We start from the raw sequence: 22669 nt of genomic DNA on the forward strand, positions 1-22669 counted from the left end.
CAAGAGGAAAACTGCTGATCCCCTCGCACACTCCACAGCTTGGGAACCACTGAGCTTGGCCACAGTAATAGTAAGTAGGATAAAAGTTTTCCTTAGCAGGAAGTGTTACACGTATTTATGCATAAGCCATGCACATACCGAAATCACAGTCAAAATATCCCGACTGGTATATGTGGATGTTTTGACCTACCTTAGCTGAATATAGGCTACTTTACAATCCATTGTTTTAAAAATGTTCATACTGAGTAGTAGACTATCTGAGTTTATTTTGTGAATCGTAGACTACAGTATGTAACCCAATCTTATGTTTCATTGTTGAAATAAAAAGTTATTTAGGCAGATGTTTTTGTGCAATCTAATTGCAAAGAGCCATGCATCCAATTGTAAGTAGATCGGCTGGGTTTGTTGACGTTTTGCAGGTATAATAGCCTAGGATACAGGCAGAGATTGGCCGTATTTCTATTACATGTATCAGACAATAAGGTGTGAATTTAGTGCCGAGTCATGCGTACAAAACTCCATTCCTGAATTTGCTAGTCGCTTCAAGTTTTATTCTCAGTGCATTGGACAAGAAACTCGAGCCTCATCACTGTCTCTGTGTGCTCAATGTTGCAAGAAAACAGGGTGACCGTGCCTTAGTGAAAAGGCACTCAAAGAAGCATTACCACAATAATTACATTTGGAAACAGGCGACTGCGTTTACCGGTACCTTGCTAAAATAGTATTTTATATTAGTTTGATAATGTCGGTGGGCATTCAGTCGGGATTTTCAAGTGAAGAGGTTCTGAACGTTCGCTTCCCACTCCACCGGGCGTGCAGGGATGGAGATATCGGTGCGTTGTGCTCGCTTCTTCAGTGCACCTCAAACCCGGCGGATTTAGCCGTGGAGGACTCTTTCTATGGCTGGACACCCATACATTGGGCTGCTCATTTTGGAAAGGTAATGGGATTTTTTTATTACCAAGAAATGAAAAGGCCGAGGCACAGAGTTTCTAACCATCTTTGGCCGAGGTTTCCAGCTGCCATTTTAAGACGGATTGACTGAATTATAAATATCTAGGTAACGCTAGATAGCTAGCCCTTGATCATTACTCTTAGTTCCATTAGATTACACAAGTCATTGGACGAAGGCGTCTTCAGGGGGAGTTTTGTTAAGGTCCCTCCCTGACACGGTTCGGTCTGAACATTAACATGTGTCTCTTGCGGTACGGGGTTGGAAGCATAAGGTCCGTATCATTCATATCAGCCAGAAATAACAATTTGATACACCCCTTGATAACGTGTTCCCACACGGGCATATCTCCACGTTACAGAGCTTGTTTACGGAAAACAGATGGAAGCCAAGAGGTGACCACCTGTACTAATTAGCTATCTAGCATGCTCCGTACACCTGTGTGTAAGTTTAACTCCGTAAGTGTGGTTTCTTTGATATGTGCACCCGTTACAGTGTGGCGGGCTCGATTGTTTATTGGTTGCGTTGGAAAACCAATAACCTGTAACGCGCCAAAAGGCGGTTTGTAAGCTCCTTCCCATGTGTAAGTGTATACATACACATTGTAAACAAGTCAACCGAAGGACGGGGTGAGCTCCAGTCCAGCCTACCTGATTGTTTAACTAAGAGGAACATTATGCTTTTTATTTATTTAACTAAGTCAGTTAAAGAACAAATGCTTATTTACAATACCGGCCAAACCCGGACGACGCTAGGCCAATTGTGCGCCGCCCTATGGGACTCCCAATCACTGCCGGTCGTGATACAGCCTGGATTCGAACCAGGGTGTCGAGTGACGCCTCTGGTACTGGGACGCAGTGCCTTAGACCGCTGTGCCACTTGCTGCACTAATCAGCCTCATCACTGACTGGATGCTGATCGATTTGAGAGAAGTAAAAGAACAATAGCTGCACTGTATAATTTGTCAATCTAATTTCAGCACACACTGAGAACAACACATTATGCCCTCTCTATTTCCCTGTCCCTGCCTGGTTAGTGACAGTATGCTAGCTCAGCCTCAGACATTTACTGAAATCGAGTCATCCTTTGACTCTCCTCTGTGCTACTGAGTTATTCACACTGTTACTGTATCCTGTTACTGTTCAGCAGGGTTTTACAAATAGCCCGAGGCATGTTCTGCCTGACTCGATGACTGAACACAAGGCAGTTTGTGGTTGTGAGAAGCATAGTTTTCTCACTTGTGTTGATCATAAAAAACTAACTTGCACAAACACAATATACAAACAAAATGGAGCATGGCCAACTTCCAGGTTACATCCTTGTCTAATAAATGTCCTGCTACAGCACTGTTACTACTACTGCAAAAAAAGACATTTGATCAAGCCACTCCCACGGAGGGTCAGACTATATTTGCATAGGGGTAAGGAACCCCCTCCCCAATTGCGCCAACATTTGACATGTCAAATAGTTTGAATTAAAAAAATAAAACCATTAAAAACACCCTTTATAGTTTGGTTTAACACCAATTGAGGTGGTAGGTCCCATGAGGCTGTCGGTAAGCGCATGGTGCTTGCAACACTAGGGTTGTGGGTTCGATTCCCACGAGGGACCAGTACAGAACTCACTACTGTACTCACTACTGTAAGTCACTCTGGATAAGATACATTACACAAATGTAAATGTAATATAGTTATTAGGATTGATGCATTATTATATTGCCCTGGTGGTGGTTAACTGGGTCTGATTTAGGCTTTGGCGGTATACCATATACCGGAGTATTTGGAAATAACTACAAATGTTTTTTGTGCAATATGTTCGGAGATAAAGAAGATTGCCATCTTCATTTCACCGGTCACATCATTTTTCATTATGAAGCTTACGGGTAGTACCCGTTCACGTGGTGTTTGTTGTGTGCATGTAAACAATGAGAGACCGGAGCCTTGTGACTCACTCGCTGTTGTGCAGCACGAGCCAGGTGATCTAGTTACAGAATGGAATTCACAACTAAATGTTTGCCAGCTAAGATTTCTTATAACTATTAATTTAACTGTCTAAAATTTGCTAAATGCTCTGCAGTTGTGCATTTGGTGTGCTAAATTAGTAGCTAGTTAGCTATCTAGCTAAGTGGTTAGCGTCTTTGAAAATCAAGCTTCGCTTGCCAGTAACAGCAGAAAATCGCCTCGTGGATCAAGAGCCTTGCATGTACTTGTTAGCATTGCTAACCTTCGTATTAAAAAGTCTCAGTGGTGTTTGAAAATAGCGCCCCTTGTGTTCAGTGGCGGTATTACCAAATATCCATGTATGGCTGAAGGTCGGTATGAAGGTATGACAATCTGGATACCACCCCAGCCTAGTGTGATTAGTACCCGTTGTAAAATAACCACAGGGAGGTATTTGATTACAGGAAATACTGATACTGTAGGCCTTTTCTTTTGTATTTATTCACTATGCTGTTTTGCTTGATGCCTGTGGATTTCCTCACAGCAGGACAGACACAGCAGGGGGCTTTGACGCACTGTATTGGAAGTTTACATACACTTATGTTGGAGTCATTAAAACTAGTTTTTCAACCACTCCACAAATTTCCTGTGAACAAACTATAGTTTTGGCAAGTCGGTTAGGACATCTACTTTGTGCATGACACAAGTAATTTTTCCAACAATTGTTTACCAACCGATTATTTCACTTCTAATTCACTGTATCACAATTCCAGTGGGTCAGAAGTTTACATACACTAAGTTGACTGTGCCTTTAAACAGCCTGGAAAATTCTAGAAAATGATGTCAATGAGCCTATCAGAAGTTTCTAAAGCCATGACATCATTTGACTCAATTGGAGGTGTACCTGTGGATGTATTTCAAGGCCTACCTTCAAACTCAGTGCCTCTTTGCTTGACATCATGGGAAAATCAAAAAATCAGACCTCAGAAAAATATTGTAGACCTTTACAAGTCTGGTTCATCCTTGGGAGCAATTTCCGAACTCATGAAGGTGCCACGTTCATCTGTACAAACAATAGTACGCAAGTATAAACACGATGGGACCACGCAGCCGCCATATCGCTCAGGAAGGACACGTGTGCTGTCTCCTGGAGATTAATGTACTTTGGTGAGAAAAGTGCAAATCAATCCCAGAACAACAGTAAAGAACCTTTGAAGATGCTGGAGGAAACGGGTACAAAAGTATCTATATCCACAGTAAAACGAGTCCTATATTAACAACCTGAAAGGCCGCTCAGCAAGAAAGAAGCCACTGCTCCAAAACCGCCATTAAAAAAAGCCAGACTACGGTTTGCAACTGCACATGGGGATGTAGATTGTACTTTTTGGAGAAATGTCCTCTGGTCTGATGAAACAAAAATAGAACTGTTTGGCCATAATGACCATCATTATGTTTGGAGGAAAAAGGGGGAGGCTTGCAAGCCAAAGAACACCATCCAAAGCATGAAGCACGGGGGTGGCAGCATCATGCTATGGGGGTGCTTTGCTGCAGGAGGGACTGGTGCACTTCACAAAATAGATGCCATCATGAGGAGGGGAAATTATGTGAATATATTGAAGCACCATCTCAAGACATCCGTCAGGAAGTTAAAGCTTGGTCACAAATGGGTTTCCCAAATGGACAATGACCCCAAGCATACTTCCAAAATTGTGGCAAACTGGCTTAAAGGACAACAAAGTCAGGGTGTTGGAGTGGCCATCACAAAGCCCTGACCTCAATCCTATAGAATATTTGTGGGCAGAATTGAAAAAGCTTGTGCGAACAAGGATGCCTACAAACCTGACTCAGTTACACCCACTCTGTCAGGAGGAACAGGCCAAAATTCACCCAACTTATTGTGGGAAGCTTGTGGAAGGCTACCTGAAACGTTTGACCCAATTAAACAATTGAAAGGCAATGCTACCAATTACTAATTGAGTGTATGTAAACTTTTGACCCACTGGGAATGTGATGAAAGAAATACAAGCTGAATTAAATCATTCTCTCTACTATTATTCTGACATTTTACATTCTTAAAATAAAGTGGTGATACTAACTGACCTAAGACCGGGAATTTGTACTAGGATTAAATGTCAGGAATTGTGAAAAACTGAGTTTAAATGTATTTGGCTAAAGTGTATGTAAACGTCCGACTTCAACTGTGTGTGTGTGTGTGTGTGTGTGTGTGTGTGTGTACAACTGTATATATTTCTGTCTCTTCTCAGTTGGAGTGTGTGATGCGTCTGGTGCAGGTGGGCTGTGGGGTCAACGCGGTGACCACAAGGTTTGCTCAGACACCCACTCACATCGCTGCGTTTGGGGGCCACCCAGAATGCCTGCTGTGGCTGCTGCAAGCTGGCGCCGACATCAACAGACAGGTACGGTGCACATGGATGCATAAACTTACCAAAACACACACACACACACAGTAGGAAAAGGGGAACAGACGTAGTCAAAATGACAGCAGCCAGTGTTTGTGAGAGGGGCTGAGCTCAGACTGATCCAATCAAAGGGATCATTCTGTATTTGGGCCACCTGACCTTTGACCCATCTGAATTGGTACCAGTTACACATTTAGATTGAACGTACATTACTAGTCAAAAGTTGACACACCTACTCATTCAAGGGTTTTTCTTTATTTTTTTATTATTTTCTACATTGTAGAATAATAGTGAAGACATCAAAACTATGAAATAACACATGGAATCATGTAGTAAGCATAAAAATGTTAAACACATCAAAATATATTTGAGATTCTTCAAAGTAGCCACACTTTGCCTTGATGACAGCTTTGCACACTCTTGGCATTCTCTCAACCAGCTTCACCTGGAATGCTTTCCCAACAGTCTTAAATGAGTACCCACGTATGTTTTTCCTTTACTCTGCGGTCCCCAACCCCAATGCTCATCCCAAACCATCTCAATTGGGTTGAGGTTGGGTGATTGTGGATGCAAAGCACCTCCTTCATGCTTCACGGTGGGAACCACACATGCAGAGATCATCCGTTCACCTATTCTGCATCACCACAAAGACACGGCAGTTGGAATCCAAAAATCTAAATTTTGGACACATTAGACTAAAGGACAGATTTCCACCGTCATTCCACATGTCATGTTTAACAAGGTTACACCTGTTAGTTGAAGTGCATTCCAGGTGACTACCCCATGAAGCTGGGTGAGAGAATGCAAAGGGTGTGTAATTCCGTATGTGTTATTTCATAGTTTTGATGTCGTCACTATTATTCTACAATGTAGAAAATAGTAAAAGTAAAGAAAAACCCTTGAAGGAGTTGGTGTCCAAATTTTTGACTGATACTGTATATTTTAAGAGGAAAGATATCCATTCTGTTTTGTGGCTATGGTTGTTATTACATCTATAAAACCTCCTCAACCCCGTGTTTGTTACGAGCCCCAGCTAGCCAGCTTTTATCTCTGTGCTGTTCTATTAATGACTGACAGAAAACCACTAGTCGGTGTGTATGTGCACACGTACGCTTATCTACATATGAATGGACAATATTGTTTTTATTTAGACTTGATGTCATTGGTGTTTGTGTTCTTCTGACATGTCATTGTGTTTACGCTCCTGTCTTTTCACTGACGCTTCACTGCACCACTCAGAGACATCTGAATAGTAGGTCATGATGGCATAACTCCTACCTCTACTCCTGGCTTGCTGCAGAATGTTACTGTTATTTCTAATAGAGCTTTAATACAGCTTACATTAAATTCAACACCCATTTCAAAAATAGCCATACAGTTTCCCCTTCATTAAACCCATCACCCTCTTTTAACCCCTCCCTTGTATGGAATGAATAGAGCCACCCAGGGATGAGGTGCAGGGTGGGTCACCACTACAGCATGTCAAATGGCCTACATTCTCTGGATGTGAAGAACAGCGGTTATGGATGGAGGAGGGATATGTTGGAAAACACTCAATCTCTCTCTACCACTCTTTCAGCTCCTCCCTCACTTTCTCTCTCATGGAGGAGGGATCTATATATAAAACAATGCTCGCTCTTGCCACAGCCTTCTACATCTCTCTCCCTCTCTCTCTACTGCCTTCTCTCTTTCTCTCATGCGTGATACTCTACAGCCGTGTGGCCCGCCGTGCAGCTGGGGTGAAGAGTTCACTCTGCCTCTGGAGAACTTTACCCTGGTGTCTGGCAGGCCTCACCAGACACTGCTCTAAGGGAAATGAGAGGGGGAGGCTAACCTGCTGCATATTATTGCAGCACAAGGAACCAATGTGAGCAACTGCTTCAGTTTGTCTAAATGCAGTGTGTAACGTATTTCTTTCCTTCTCTTTCTCTATGACCTCCCTCTCTTTCTCAGGACTATGTGGGTGAGACACCCATCCATAAGGCTGCCCGTGCAGGCAGTTTGGACTGTGTCAACGCTCTCCTGATTCAGGGGGCGAAAGCTGAGTAAGTTGTGCTACTGCACCCCCTGTGTGCTCTGTCTTTCCCCCCACTGTAACACCCCAAACCTCCCATACCTACACATTTACAGGAGGACTTCATCAAAACCCGAACAAGCTGTGCTTTTGTTTTTTTAGGACAGTTGACACTGCTCCATGTTCAAACTGTGGAAATTGGTGTGGATATTTTGGGAATGGTTCTTAGGTTCTCTGGATAGATAATGAAGTAGAATAACTGCACAGGGACTACCAGTGGAATAACATATGTTCTTACCCTGTAACAAGTTATTTATGTGCAGATATGCTGTGTTTAGAACTTTTTTTGTTTCAAAACTTGATTAATAAAGGTAAGGAATATAGCTGCCTGTACTTAGACTTTGTTACAAGGTAATTACAGGAGTTATACCCTTAGTAGTTACCCTGAAATTACACCTATGAAAAGTAATGTGTTGCTGAGATTTCCTCCTCCGTGTGAGTCCTGTTACTGTAGCACCCAGACAAGGAAAGCAGAACAACATGTCTTTGGAAGGATGCATGTTTCCAGATAAATGGAGAACAATAATGCAATTCCTAATAAATTCATGCTAAATCCCAACATGTTGCTCCGCAATCCGTTGCTGTTCCTCAATTTGGGCCATCTGACGTCACAACAGTCCCTACTCCAAGGGATTCTAACTCCATTCCTGGAGAGGTACGGGAGGGTGCAGGCTTTTGTTCCAGACCTGTACACACCTGACTCAATTAATCATGGTCTTCTGTTTGGACAATGATTACCTGAACTGAATGTGTGTGTTCAGGGCTGGAACAAAAGCTTACATACCCAGTAGCTCTTTCGGGCTAGGGATGAATACGTTAGTCTATAAACTGGTGTGTGAGAATCCCTCCCTCCTGCACTAGTCACAGTCTGATCATGGAGCGGTGTCTTTTCGGGGAAAGATATTTGTGATTCCTCTATTGTTTTTGGTGGAGTTTTCCTGCAAATGTGACCCAGGTTGATAAGCTTTACCATCTGCAAATTATTTAGATATGTTTAAACTGTAGATTATTATTTGTAGAATTAATATAGCATTACTGTCTCTTTGTTCACGTTTGCTTTGGTAAGTGTTTTTCTATAGCGCCTGACCAAATGCACATTTCCTCATTATGAACCTAAAGAGGAGAAACGGACAATTCCTGGTAGATTTGAACAAAATGGAGGTAAAATGTGTTTTTAAAATCTTTTTTACTTGCTTGGAGATGACACTGAAAACACATCAAATGATGTCCCAAAACCCCTTAATGAGTTTCTGTCCTCGTTGAACCAAACAATGTGAAAGGATTGGATCGGTTAAACTTTTAGGCAATGTGGCAGAAACACATAACAAACCTATCCATAACAAACCTATCCAACCTAACCTATTCACCTATCCAGTCCTTTTCTGACCATTTGTCATAAATAAAAAAACATCTAGTTGAGAATTTGTTTATCATATCAGGATGTAGCCAGCCTGGTCTCCCATCACTATAAAGGGCTGGTGCAGTGCATGCAGGTAAATGGCGAGCGAGAAATGTGGAGAGGGACACACTGACAAAAAAGTATGAATACTGTAGTGTTAATTACCCCCATTTGTTCTTGTCAGCAGATTGGTTGAAACATTAAATGCATAATCCAAGAGAAATTTGCCACCTTTCTTAATAGAAATAGAGAATACAATTATATGCTGTGCAGCAGCTCCTATGATCCGAACAAAGGATAGAAGCTGTTGCCGTTTGAAAAAGGCTTGTTTGGTGATAACAGACAACACACAGATAAACTACTCCAGCCATTCAGCGCATGTGCCCAAAGTTCCAGAAAGCTGATAAGTCGTTTACCTGACGTGAACTACACACCTCACCCTAGACAAGTCCTGTGTTTTTAGTTTAGCCATATGTTAGGTTAGCATAACTCCAGAACGAACCATGAAATAATTATCGTTAACACCAACCGTTCTTAATCTCTCACACCCTCAGTATATTTTCCAGAGAGACTAATAAATGGACAAATACAGAAACATACAACCTGCCAGTCCTGTTTTGTGTTTTGATTGAGTGCATTTGATATACCTGAGAGGAATTGGACTATGACTCAATACTTGCATAATCCCTCACAACTAGCAGGGCTTGAAAGGTCTGTGTTTGACATGGTTAAAATAGATATAGATGAAGCTCTGCTCGCCATACTGTGGATGTGCTTCTAAAAACGCTCTCCGTGCCAGCTACTTTATCTCCTTGCAAGTAAATGGGTTCATATTGTGATCTGAAACAAAAGTGCCCAATCAAACGTTTTATAGAGTGTAGGCTATATCTGCAGTTTCCCACAAATGACGGATGTAAAATGAACAGTCTCAAAGAGGAGAGAGATTATTTTAGAAGGCATGGTATAACACTGATGGATTTTTAATATAGGCCTACATTTGCTCTGCTGTCAATTATTCTGTGGGTTAGACGCTGCCTAATCTCAGTTAACCCAGAACTAATGTCTTGCATAATTGGTCAGATGCTCAATGAAGTTCTGGGTGCATTCAGAAAGTATTCAGACCCCTTCACTTTTCCCACATTTTGTTACATTACATTCTTTTTCTAAATAATTCCCCATAATGACAAAGCAAAAAAACATTTTTTTGAAATTTGCTAATTTATTACAAATAGGTAAATAAGGTATTGTTTTTTTTTAAAGTTTTCAGACCCTTTGCTATGAGACTCAATTGAGCTCCGGTGCATCCGGTTTCCATTGATCGTCCTTGATGTTTCTACAACTTGATTGGAGTCCACTTCTGGTAAATTCAATTGATTGAACAGGATTTGGAAAGGCACACACCTGTCTATATAAGGCCCCACAGTTAACAGGGCATGTCAGTGCAAAAGCCTCCATCATTCTTAAATGGAAGATGTTTGGGACCACCAAGACTCTTCCTAGAGCTGGCCGCCCAGCAAAACTGAGCAATTGGGGGAGAAGGGCCTTGGTCAGGGAGGTGACCAAGAACCCGATGGTCACTCTGCCAAAGCTCCAGATTTCCTCTGTGGAGATGGGAGAACCTTCCAGAAGGACAACCATCTCTGCAGGACTTCACCAATCAGGCCTTTATGGTAGAGTGGCTAGACGGAAGCCACTCCTCAGTAAAAGGAACAGCCCACTTGGAGTTTGTACAAAAGTCACCTAAAGGACTCTGACCATGAGAAACACGATAGAACTCTTTGCCCTGAATGCCAAGCGTCACGTCTGGAGGAAATCTGGCACCATCCTGACAGTGAAGCTTGGTGGTGGTAGCATCATTCTGTGGGGATGTTTTTCAGCGTCAGGGACTGGGAGACTAGTCAGGATCGAGGGAAAGATGAACGGAGCAAAGTACAGAGCGATCTTTGATTAAAACCTGCTCCAAAGCACTCAGGAATTCAGACTGGGGCGAAGGTTCACTTTCCATCAGGACAATGACCCTAAGCACACAGCCAAGATAATGCAGGAGTGGCTTCAGAACAAGTCTCTGAATGTGCTTGAGTGGCCCAGCCAGAGCCCGGACTTGAACCCGATCAAACATCTCTGGATAGACTTGAAAATAGCTGTGCAGCGATGCTCCCCATCCAACCTGATGGAGCTTGAGAGGATCTGCAAAGGAGAATGGAATAAACTCCCCAAAGATGGGTGTGCCAAGCTTGTAGCGTCATACCCAAGAAGACTCGAGGCTGTAATCACTGCCAAAGGTGTTTGAACAAAGTACTGAGTAATACATATTTTCGTTTTTTCCCCTAAAGTTGTTTTTGCTTTGTCATTATGGGATATTGTGTGTAGATTGATAAGGGGGAAAAATGATTTAATCAATTTCAGAATAAGGTTTAAACGTAACAATGTGGATGTAGTCAAGGGGTCTGAATGCACTGTACGTACTGAATGTTAGTGCATACATTTAGTCAAGGCCACCACCATGCCCTGCAAATAGTGCTTTACCAACAGTTTTAGGGTGCTCCTCATTGTATGACCAAGTGCCATCGTGTTTAGGTCGACAGAGATATTAGAACCATTAACTTCTACAAGAGCAGTATTGAAACCTTGACAAATACACATCTGTTAGCGTGGGCAAGACACATTGTTGACAGCAGACCACAGAGACTGCCTCAATTTGACAGGAATCTAATTATTTCACAGCATATTTTAAATTAGCTACTAAATGATAATCGTTGTCTGTTTAAATTGATTATACCTTTTATCTGTCTCAAGGACAAATTGCTCACAAACATGCATCGTCCGATTCACTCAAGGGAATGATTTTGCTCCCAATAATTCTTAGCAAGTGTTGGAAGGATTCACCCTGAAGGATAGTTCAACATTTAAGGCAGAAATAGGTGTTTTAGTTACAGTACCATCTTCGTGTCATCTGTGGGACAACCTGTAGCCTATACCTTTTTCATCTGTCCGTTAAAACCCCAACGCACACTTAAACCAGAAACACCAGTGAGTTTATACGCCATGTTTATATTTTAATTTCTACCACTACCTGGGTTTACTATATAACTTCTACAAAAACCTTTCTAATCAGGAAGAAACTACTTTTATTGCCAGGGAGAAACAAAAACCAGCATGAAACTGTAGCACTTGAGAATTTAGAGTTCTACATCCCTGAGCTCGTGAAATGTAATCTCTCTTTCAGGTGACTATAGGGTACTCTGCTCCTTATTTCATCTGACATACAGTGAGTTATGCCATACTTCATTGAGGTGAATTGTATTTTAATTTCTGGCAGGCGCTATGACAATTGTTAGGATTCTCAATTCTCATCGTGTAGAGTTGCGACCTAACCAAACGTAGTATAAATTATAGTCATACAAACCCAAATTCCAACAAGCATTGTAGAACAGATTTTAGACACTATTGTTATGGTAATATTGTTAACCCAGGTAAAAAAATGGAAAACGCTTTGTATTGGGTTAAGGGGTTGGTGGTCTATGGCATTTATAATCACTGGTGACAATTTCAGTGTGGGGGGGAAATCACTTCTAGATTATTTTCATTCTATTCATGATGATGAAATGTGCATATGGTCGCTAGCCTCTGAACAATTTTGAAAGCTGTTTGTTTTTCCCTAAAGGTCCTAGAAATGCTACTGTGCAGCTGTTTGAGTTACTGTTTGTCACAATGTTGTTTCCTTTGACAGCTGTAGCTCATGTTGATTCTGATGGTCCACTATTCTAGAGTATGGAAGAAAAAGGCAAACTCGACAGGAGGCTCATGGCAACAGATTTTCATTTTTCTTTACTATACATTCTCAAATTCAAAAACATTGCCCTCTAAACAGTGATGTATTAAGAAATTATAGGTGAAATTAAAATTATTCATAGCCTTTAAAAGTATTATTGTTAGTTGTCTTCATTTTTGTTCCCTGCAATCTTCTATTGCCCTATGGTACTTCAAAAGGCCAAAGGTTTTGACCAATAGCAAACAAGTTGTCAAATATAGGCTAATCTATATGAAACCAGCTTTTATTTTTTGCTTTCGAAAAACTATTTTGAATAGAGCCATTTTCTCCTGTGCTTAGTGGTTGCTTCACTATCTGCTCTCAGTACCCAGAGGGAGCTGACAAAACTGCAATGGAAACACATTTGACTGGTGATTTCTATGCTGCTAAAGGCAGCTGTAGGTTGAGTAAATCTAGCCTAATAGTAATTAAAGCACCAGCCAGTTGTATGCAAAGAAGGCTTAACAAAATGTGCATATTGGTTTTATGAAATATAACATTACTAAATCGCTTTTTTAAATGTATTTTTTTATGTTCAGATGTTTACTTACTGGTATATAAATGGCAGTGCTACATAAATGCATTCAGCTTTAAATAGCTTCTACAAACATAAGGTTGTTACTGGGCCTGTAGTTGACCAGCCAGCTCTAGCTACTGTAAACAGCTCTTAGTTGCACACAGACATTCCAATACAGACTGGTGCCATTTGTGCCAGGTTTCCGCAGCTGCTTCCTTTGAATTCTGGAAGTTATGTCTGTGCCAGGCAGATTAATATTTGTATGAATCATATGTCGCAATATTGCAATTTCCCACTGTTACCAACTATAAGATTACCTTTTGAAATAATTTTCTGTAGAATAGGGAGAATATTGAACTATTAAATGCACCCAACGATTTTAAACCTGTTATCCTATCCACAAAATACTTTGTCTAAGCTGCTGTCTGGTGTGACTGTCAGACAAACGCACGCACACACACATTCTTTGATGCTCTAGTAATGGATGCCTCCCGTACCAACCACCACCATTAGCGAAGCACTCTGTCACTGTGTTACATGGCACAGTTCCACAAGGATGATTCCATTCTGAGAATGTTCCCTTGTCTATACATGAACAGCCCATCCTCTTTCCCTTCACTGTGACATTCACAATCGTTGAGCCACAGCATCTCCAGCATGCTACCAGCTCCCATAGACTTCCAGTCATTGTGCTAACACTATATTTATTTCAAAATTACTAAAATACTCTAAAACTTGCTTTTGTTCTTAATCAAACTGATTTGATCTGATATTCCTTGGTCAAACTCATCCCCCTGTTTCTGCTGCTGCACACATCATTCACAGTTCTTGTATCATATCCCTCACTGTCAGAAACAGAGCTCTTTCTCACTTCTGAAGAGGACATTTCGACCTTTACCAATCACAGAAGTCGCCATCATGACTGTTGCGCTGGGTTTGTTCTGCTTCGTCACTCTGCCCCAGTACTCTTTCCCTCCCTCTTTATGCCGCTCTACTGGTCGTCGCTGTGACCTAAACTTAGAATGACCTTCTCCTTGGACATCTGAGCTCCTGTCTGCTGCCCATTGCCCCCTCCCAGACTGACCTTTACCATTTAACTGACCAATACCGCTGCATTAATGTGCTACATGATTTTCTTCAGAGGCTAAGCAAATTAGGCTTCTCAAACCTCCACAACATGAAGAGCAGCTAGAATGACTTCCCTTTAAGAAAGAGCAAAGTATGTTGACCATAACCTTGATATAAATCAAATAAAATATAATTTTATTGATCACATACAGTGGGACAAAAAAAGTATTTAGTCAGCCACCAATTGTGCAAGTTCTCCCACTTAAAAAGATGAGAGGCCTGTAATTTTCATCATAGGTACACTTCAACTATGACAGACAAAATGAGAAAGAAAATCACATTGTAGGATTTTTTTATGAATTTATTTGCAAATTATGTTGGAAAATAAGTATTTGGTCAATAACAAAAGTTTATCTCAATACTTTGTTATATACCCTTTGTTGGCAATGACAGAGGTCAAATGTTTTCTGTAAGTCTACACAAGGTTTTCACACACTGTTGCTGGTATTTTGGCCCATTCCTCCACGCAGATCTCCTCTAGAGCAGTGATGTTTTGGGGCAGTTGCTGGGCAACACAGACTTTCAACTCCCTCCAAAGATTTTCTATGGGGTTGAGATCTGGAGACTGACGAGGCCACTACAGGACCTTGAAATGCTTCTTACGAAGCCACTTCTTCATTGCCCGGGCGGTGTGTTTGGGATCATTGTCATGCTGAAAGACCCAGCCATGTTTCATCTTCAATGCCCTTGCTGATGGAAGGAGGTTTTTACTCAAAATCTCACGATACATGCCCCCATTCATTCTTTCCTTTACACGGATCAGTCGTCCTGGTCACTTTGCAGAAAAACAGCCCCAAAGCATGATGTTTCCACCCCCATGCTTCACAGTAGGTATGGTGTTCTTTGGATGCAACTCAGCATTATTTGTCCTCCAAACACGACGAGTTGAGTTTTTACCAAAAAGGTCTATTTTGGTTTCATCTGACCATATGACATTCTCCCAATTTTCTTCTGGATCATCCAAATGCTCTCTAGCAAACTTCAGATGGGCCTGGACATGTGTCCCACTGCTTAAGCAGTACGTCTGGCACTGCAGGATTTGAGTCCCTGGCGGCGTAGTCTGTTACTGATGGTAGGCTTTGTTACTTTGGTCCCAGCTCTCTGCAGGTCATTCACTAGGTCCCCCCGTGTGGTTCTGGGATTTTTGCTCACCGTTCTTGTGATCATTTTGACCCCACGGGGTGAGATCTTGTGTGGAGTCTCATATCGAGGGAGATTATCAGTGGTCTTGTATGTCTTGCATTTCCTAGTAATTGCTCCCACAGTTGATTTCTTCAAACCAAGCTGCTTACCTATTGCAGATTCAGTCTTCCCAGCCTGGTGCAGGTCTACAATTTTGTTTCTGGTGTCCTTTGACAGCTCTTTGAACTTGCACATAGTGGAGTTTGGAGTGTGACTGTTTGAGGTTGTGGACAGGTGTATTTTATACTGATAACAAGTTCAAACAGGTGCCATAAATACAGGTAACGAGTGGAGGACAGAGGAGCCTCTTAAATAAGTTGTTACAGGTCTGTGAGAGTAAGAAATCTTGCTTGTTTGTAGGTGACCAAATACTTATTTTCCACCATAATTTGCAAATAAATTCATTAAAAACCTACAATGTGATTTTCTGATTTTTTTTTTCTTCTCATTTTGTCTGTCATAGTTGAAGTGTACCTATGATGAAAAGTACAGGCCTCTCATCTTTTTAAGTGGGAGAACTTGCACAATTGGTGGCTGACTAAATACTTTTTTGCCCCACTGTACACATATTTAGCAAATGTTATTGTAGGTGTAGCAAAATGATTGTGCTTAGGAGCTAGAAGCAGAACTGCCATATCTGTCTGCGTCATCTTATCACCCAAGATGTGTGATTTTAACTAAATATTTTCATTCTCTTGTGAAATCTCTGAAGCCATGGAGCATGTCCTTTTTTGTGGGTTTGTCCCTGGACCACCTCGGATAGCCTATCTGAAAGAGGATAATTTTCTAATAAAAAAATGATAGTTCAACCGTCTATCATAGTGTTTTCTGCATCTCAAGACTCAAGTTCAACGTATTAAGACACTGACCTATTTTCTTGTTGTTTGTCAGTGGCAGTACATTGACAAGGACCTTGGCCCATTATTCTGGACAGGTGCTTTTCTTGTGACCTGATCCTGTTGAATCATCCTGCACAAACCATGAATATCTCAGCCGGCATACTTACTCACAGAAGCTTGGTTGTCTTCTATTGTTGGTTCAGTTATTTTTTTCTCCCATCAATGTTTACATGATCTTTCCAGATCATTTACCCAATCTCTTGGTATCATTATTCACAGATATTCTTCAACAATACATGCATGGAGCAGCAAGTGGTAACTTCCTTGTTAGGGCATTTCAGGCCAAACGTTCTGGTTTATTCCAATATAATATATAAATATATATATCAAATTTATTTATAAAGCCCTTCTTACATCAGCTGATATCTCAAAGGGCTGTACAGAAACCCAGCCTAAAACCCCAAAGAGCAAGCAATGCAGGTGTAGAAGCACCGCTTAGCAATACAGGTGTAGAACCCTAAATGTGTGGTTTTACGTCACCATCATAATAGGGCAATGAATATTAATTAGTGTTTGTTTCATTCAAATAGTTATCCATTTTGATTTTGACGTGGGGAAAAAATAGCATAATTCGCAATCAAAACCTTAAATATCTAGAAACATGCGTAGATCGTTTTGAACCTAAAACATCAAACCTTATTTAATTTCACTTTTTGGATTCTTTTGAATTTCTTGTCATGAGCCTCTAGCACTTTTAGGGTTTTATGAGCTATTCTAGGGGTTAAGCTCAGTAGATTAGTGAATAGAGAATCACTCTGGGTAGTGTAGTGGATAGAGAATAGTCCAGAGTAGAGCAGTCACCAGGGTCATACTATTTAACTGTATATAATGCTAACATTATAATGCTATAAATATTTTGCTTGTATAAAAGAACCTGTTCTGTTTTTGAATGTCACCTTCAGTATTAACCCATTTCTATGATATACCGTAAGATCTGTTTTGATTATCTGATCTTCTGTCACATTTTCTCTTATGAAAGTGGCAATAAGAAGAGAGAAAAAATACTTAATAGAAAAACGTATGATCTCTTCTTTTTTGTACTGTCAACAAATAAGACTCAGAAACCTCCACATCTCAATGTTTTGCAGCCATTGAATTCGAAATGACTTGATTTTTTCAAGTAATCCTAGAAAAGGGGGAGAATAGACACTGCAGAGTCTGCCCCGTTCCCTGGGATAGCCGTACTGTTGTGGCATTGAGTGTTCTCACTATCGCTTCCTATCTACAAACTGGCAAACTGTTGAGGTATTTCATGCGGTGATTGGTTTTAATGCTAGGACATTTATGATGATGAATATCTTTTAAATAGTTTGATTTCTTTAGACATGTTTAGACCTGCATGCTTTGCTTAATATTACCTGTCCCTGTATTTTATTTGTAAACTAACCATAGGACCCATTTTATGATTAGTGATCTAGTGATTAGTCCTATGTAAAGTTACAGGTCAGCATGATTTTTAGGATCTCTCTCGAAGGTGATAGGCTAGCAACAGAAGGCAGTGGTTGTGTGTTCACAACTGAAAAGCAAAGCATACCAGGCATTTAAAAGAGAAATTAACGCTTCCTTACTTACTACTCAGTTTTGGACATGGTCATCCTGTATTATAAACTGGGTGGTTCAATCCCTAAATACTGATTGGCTGAAAGCCGTGGTATATCAGACCGAATACCATGGGTATGACACAACATTTATTCTTACTCCTCTAATTATGTTGATATCAGTTCATAATAGCAATAAGGCACCTCAGGGGTTTGTGATCTATGGCCAATAACCCACTACTCAGGGCTGTGTTCTAGCACTCCTTGTTGCGTTGTGCATAAGAACAGCCTTTAGCTGTGGTATATTGGCCATATACCACAACACCTCGGGCCTTATTGCTTAATTATAGACCATTTAGAATCCAACAGGCTGATTATTCAAGGTACTGTATCACCCTTTAGCATTCACACACATATGACGGGTCTCAATAACAGGACATGAGTGTGATTGTAGATATCATTCTGTTTCAAATAAAGTTGTTCATTTACCGCTCTTCTCGACCTGAATTTTGTCAAACTTTGCAGTTAAACAAAAAATCTAAATGGATCACTTTGTAACTACAGGAACCAAATGGGAGAGGGTGGGAGATGGAATGTAGTTGGCTAGAATTCAGGGGCAGGAAGAGGGGGGAATGCAAGGCCTCCCTTATCTAAGGGATTTTCCCTGAGCAAGACCGCAATCAGTCTATTGTTGTTCATGTCAGCTCTGGCGTCATTCGATTGGCTCCCGTGCTGAGCTATGTGATGAGTTACGCCAGAGACTAAGAACCATAGCTGAAAACTTCAGCAGAGCTGCAGGATCAAAAACCCACTTAGCTTAACTGAGTATGTTTTTACGTTTCTATTGGACATTCATCGTTAGTAGGCACATTTACAACATTCAGTGATGTGAGAGCTGAGTTTAAGAAAAAACACTAAAATGCACAAAATCAAATGTCCTGACATATGTTGGTATATTAATCAATTTGGCCACTGGATGTTTTTGTTTTTGAGTCATCCCAGAAACCAGGTTACCATTATTGTGGGACCTGTCTCCAAATATAATTCACAGGGGGAAGGGGGATTTCCTTTTGTCCATTGACGGTTTAAAGCCTAGATGACAAATGCAGTTAGAGCAACTAAAATAGTTTCTCCAGTGCCGCTCTGATCCTGTGAAGGGAAATGCTACATTATCAGGCTTTAACAGAACTCTCAGAACAGTGTTCCCAAAATAGAGGGTTTTCTATGGAGACACTTACACTATATAGTACAAAAGTATTTGCATGTGGACACCCCTTCAAATTTGTGGATTTGTCTATTTCAGCCACACCCATTGCTAACAGATGTATGAAATTGAGCACACCGCCATGCAATCTCCATAGACAAACATTGACAGTAGAATGGTCTTTCTGAAGAGCTCAGTGACTTTCAATGTGGCGCCTTTCCAACAAGTCAGTTTGTCAAATTTCTGCCCTACTTGAGCTGCCCCAGTCAACTGTAAGTGCTTTTATTGTGAAGTGGAAACCTAGGAGCAACAACGGCTCAGCCGTGAAGTGGTAGGCCATACAAGCTCACAGAACAGGATTGCTAAAGCGCGTAGAGTGTAAAAACCGTCTGTCCTCGGTTGCAACTCATTACCAAGGTTCCAAACTGCCTCTTGAAGCAACGTCAGCAGAAGAACTGTTAGTCGGGAGTCTTATGAAATGGGTTTCTATGGCCGTGCAGCCGCACACCATCCTAAGATCACCATGCGCAATGCCAAAAGTCGGCTGGGAGTGGTGTAAAGCTCAGTGGAAGCAGTGGAAACTCGTTCTCTGGCATGATGACTCACACTTCACAATCTGTCAGTCCAACGGACAACTCTGGGTTTGGCGGATGCCAGGAGAACGCTACCTGCCTGAATGAGACGGCATCGTGCCAACTAAAGTTTTGTGGAGGAGGAATAGTGGTCTGGGGTGTTTTTCATGGTTCAGGCTATGGCCCCAGTGAAGGGAAATCTTTAACGCTACAGCATACGATTCTCTACTTCTAACTTTGTGGCAAAAGTTTGGCGAAGGCCCTTTCTTGTTTCAACATGACAATGCCCCTGTGCACAACGAGGTCCACACAGAAATGGTTTGTCTAGATCTGTGTGGAAGAAGTCGACTGGCCTGCACAGAGCCCTGACCTCAACCCCATCGAACACCTTTGGGATGAATTGGTACGCCGACTGCCTAATCAACCAACATCAGTGCCCTACCTCACTAATGCTCTTGTGGCTGATTTTTAAAAAAATGTATTTTTCCCCCTATATTTAACATAAAAATAAGCATGTGTTCTGTTATGAAATGCATAGCAGAGATTTTCATACGCTTAACTACACATGTAAGATTTTTTTATCTACTCTAATAATGGTGAATTTAAAGTGAAACATCTGCTCCAGCTGAACTTATTGAGGATCCAAAGTTCAGATTTAGACATTATCGCTTCGTCTGGATGGATCATCTGTCCATAACTCTGCTTGAGTCAAAGGGCCATTATGCGAAGATAGTAACGTTATCTACAGACTCATTCAAGAGCAATATTGAATTGCTACATTGACACAAATTTTTGAGACATTTGATATATTTTCCGTTTGTCTCGACAGTTGTATTTCAGTAGCTAGAGGTCATGTATGTAGTGTTAAAAGCATAACATCCCAGTAGGATTTCATAAACTAATCTTCGGAATGCTGATATTCACTTTGAGGGCTCCTGATTCAAGCACACTTTACTTGAATGGTTGTTCACAATGGCTCCATTGCCTATGTTGGAGGTTTTTCATATGTTTGGTGCCAGAAGCGAGACTAGATGCCAGTCTGTTTCTGCCATATCCAACTCGCATTGTTGTTGTCATTCCAAACAACATGGCATGATACTGACAAATGAGGAGTTAAACCATAAACACACTGGCACCAAGTCTGGCCAGAAATCTGATTTAAACTGTAGCCCAATGAAAGATCTAATGGGGGGGGGGGCACTATGTGTACAAAGGAACAAGGCACCACATAAAACAAATCCATAAGATTTTGATTCTTACTGTGTCTTTATATCTAATGTGTTGCATTCAAATCTTTAACTTTATTATGGGGATAATTGATTGTAATAACATAATTAGGATTTTTACAAGTGTTTATTATTTAAGTGAATGGGAACATGTGGTTCTACTGGTAATTCATAATATTATACAATTCTTATATTTGAGCTATTATTTTTACATTTTCAGTCCTTTTAACTTATTGGACTAAGTTCTCTTCTTTAAAACCAGTAAACTGATGGGTTAAGCCTATATTAGTGTTGTGGTTGTGTGGCTTAAAAATAGCTTATAACCTGTCACACTGATACTTTTGGGCGCCACTCCAGCCTATCAGTTACTTCAGCATCTGCTAACATACAATTAGCAAACATTCTGTGTGATTTATGTTCAACCAAAAGTCACTTTCAGTCATCTTTTCGGGATGTTATTTCCAGGATTCCTTCTTCAAGCCCATGTTTTCTACTTTTCTAACCAATTGTTTTTCTTGTAATGAAGAACACTTTTGCAGTTTGTTCTAAGAAAAAGAGAAGCAACCTTTTTAAAAGGATCTTAGTCAGTCTAATTTGATCCATAATAAATTAGTCTAGTTCAAGGAGATGGAGTTGCTAGCTATCCTCTTTCTTAAAAAAATCCCTTTACTTGAAATGGATAGTTTGGGTTTTTGGCAATGGAGCCTTTGATCTACTTCCCCTGAGTCCGATGAACCCGTTGATACCATTTTATGTCTCTGCGTGCAGTTTGAAGGAAGGGCAATGACTTGAAGTCTGTCGACTTCCAGTCTTTGCTCTAATGCTAGTTAGCATTGGCTCGCAAAACTACCTTTTAATTGCCAAAATCCTGAACTATTATTTTAATGAAACCTCTGGTCTTTGTCAGTGACAGCAGGGGGTGGGTCCAGGCCTGGGGTGGGATGGGATAGGATAGTAAGGTTGTAGGGGTTAGACATATAATACACATGACATACGCATAGTATAATTATGTTTTGTTGATAATAAACTACAGTATATCTTTGTCCCTTCAACAAATTCACTTAGTGTTGGGTTGAAATGTTACCTGGTTACTATTACAAAAATAGGCAATTTTTCAGAAGCCAGAGCGGAATACTTTGGTGTCATGTTCTTTGTGCACATAATGTTCCCTACACTGGTTGTATTAGATTCTCTGGCACCCTGAAGGATTGTTACTCCTCTTAGTGAGACCCGTCAGTCTGCAGTACATGAACACAAATTCTATATAAACAAAGCTTTTGCTTGAAGGTGGGATCTCTTGGAAGCGTTAATTTCTGTTTTTTCAAACTGAGTCAGAATGGGGGGAATGGGATATGTATGCAAGTTAATCATGTGTGATTTTTATTTTATTTTATTCAACAGAGGAATGTGATCTTAAGCACGTTAATTACAGTGCATTTTGATTTAATTTATTGTTTTGACTGTACACATTAAGATAGTTCTAGGGATCATAAGAAAGACAAAGCACTGAGTTTATGAATGAGTGAACAACAGTATCTAAACTGGAGAGTCTATATTTCTTCATGGATGTCACTGGGTTGCTACACCTTTCACTTTATTCACATTTATAACTCATATTTGAAGCGTGCCTCTTCAGGGTGCTCATCTAGAGACACCTCGCTGCGGTGTTGCACCAACATTACGTCAATTTTTGACTTAATTAAATCGTGTAGCAAATATAGAATATGTTAGAGTATGTGGTCTTTTCTGTAGCCTACAGGCTGTAGATAAAAATGTATGTCAATGTAATGAGACTGACAGTTTTTAC

The 22669-nt window shown here is 40.7% G+C and overlaps 1 protein-coding gene across 1 annotated transcript in view; it reads left to right on the top strand.

The window, feature by feature from the left end:
* Positions 1-549: 549 nt before the first annotated feature.
* Positions 550-22669, top strand: part of LOC135547391 (ankyrin repeat domain-containing protein 10-like) — a 30255-nt gene continuing 8135 nt past the window's right edge. Inside the window, exons 1-3 of the mRNA XM_064976390.1 lie at positions 550-940; positions 5157-5309; positions 7266-7357. Of these exons, the coding sequence (XP_064832462.1) occupies positions 743-940; positions 5157-5309; positions 7266-7357 (443 nt within the window). The 5' untranslated portion in view covers positions 550-742. The remainder of the gene's footprint in view (positions 941-5156; positions 5310-7265; positions 7358-22669) is intronic.

Source organism: Oncorhynchus masou, chromosome 10 (assembly GCF_036934945.1).
Source record: "Oncorhynchus masou masou isolate Uvic2021 chromosome 10, UVic_Omas_1.1, whole genome shotgun sequence".
NCBI lineage: Eukaryota > Metazoa > Chordata > Actinopteri > Salmoniformes > Salmonidae > Oncorhynchus > Oncorhynchus masou.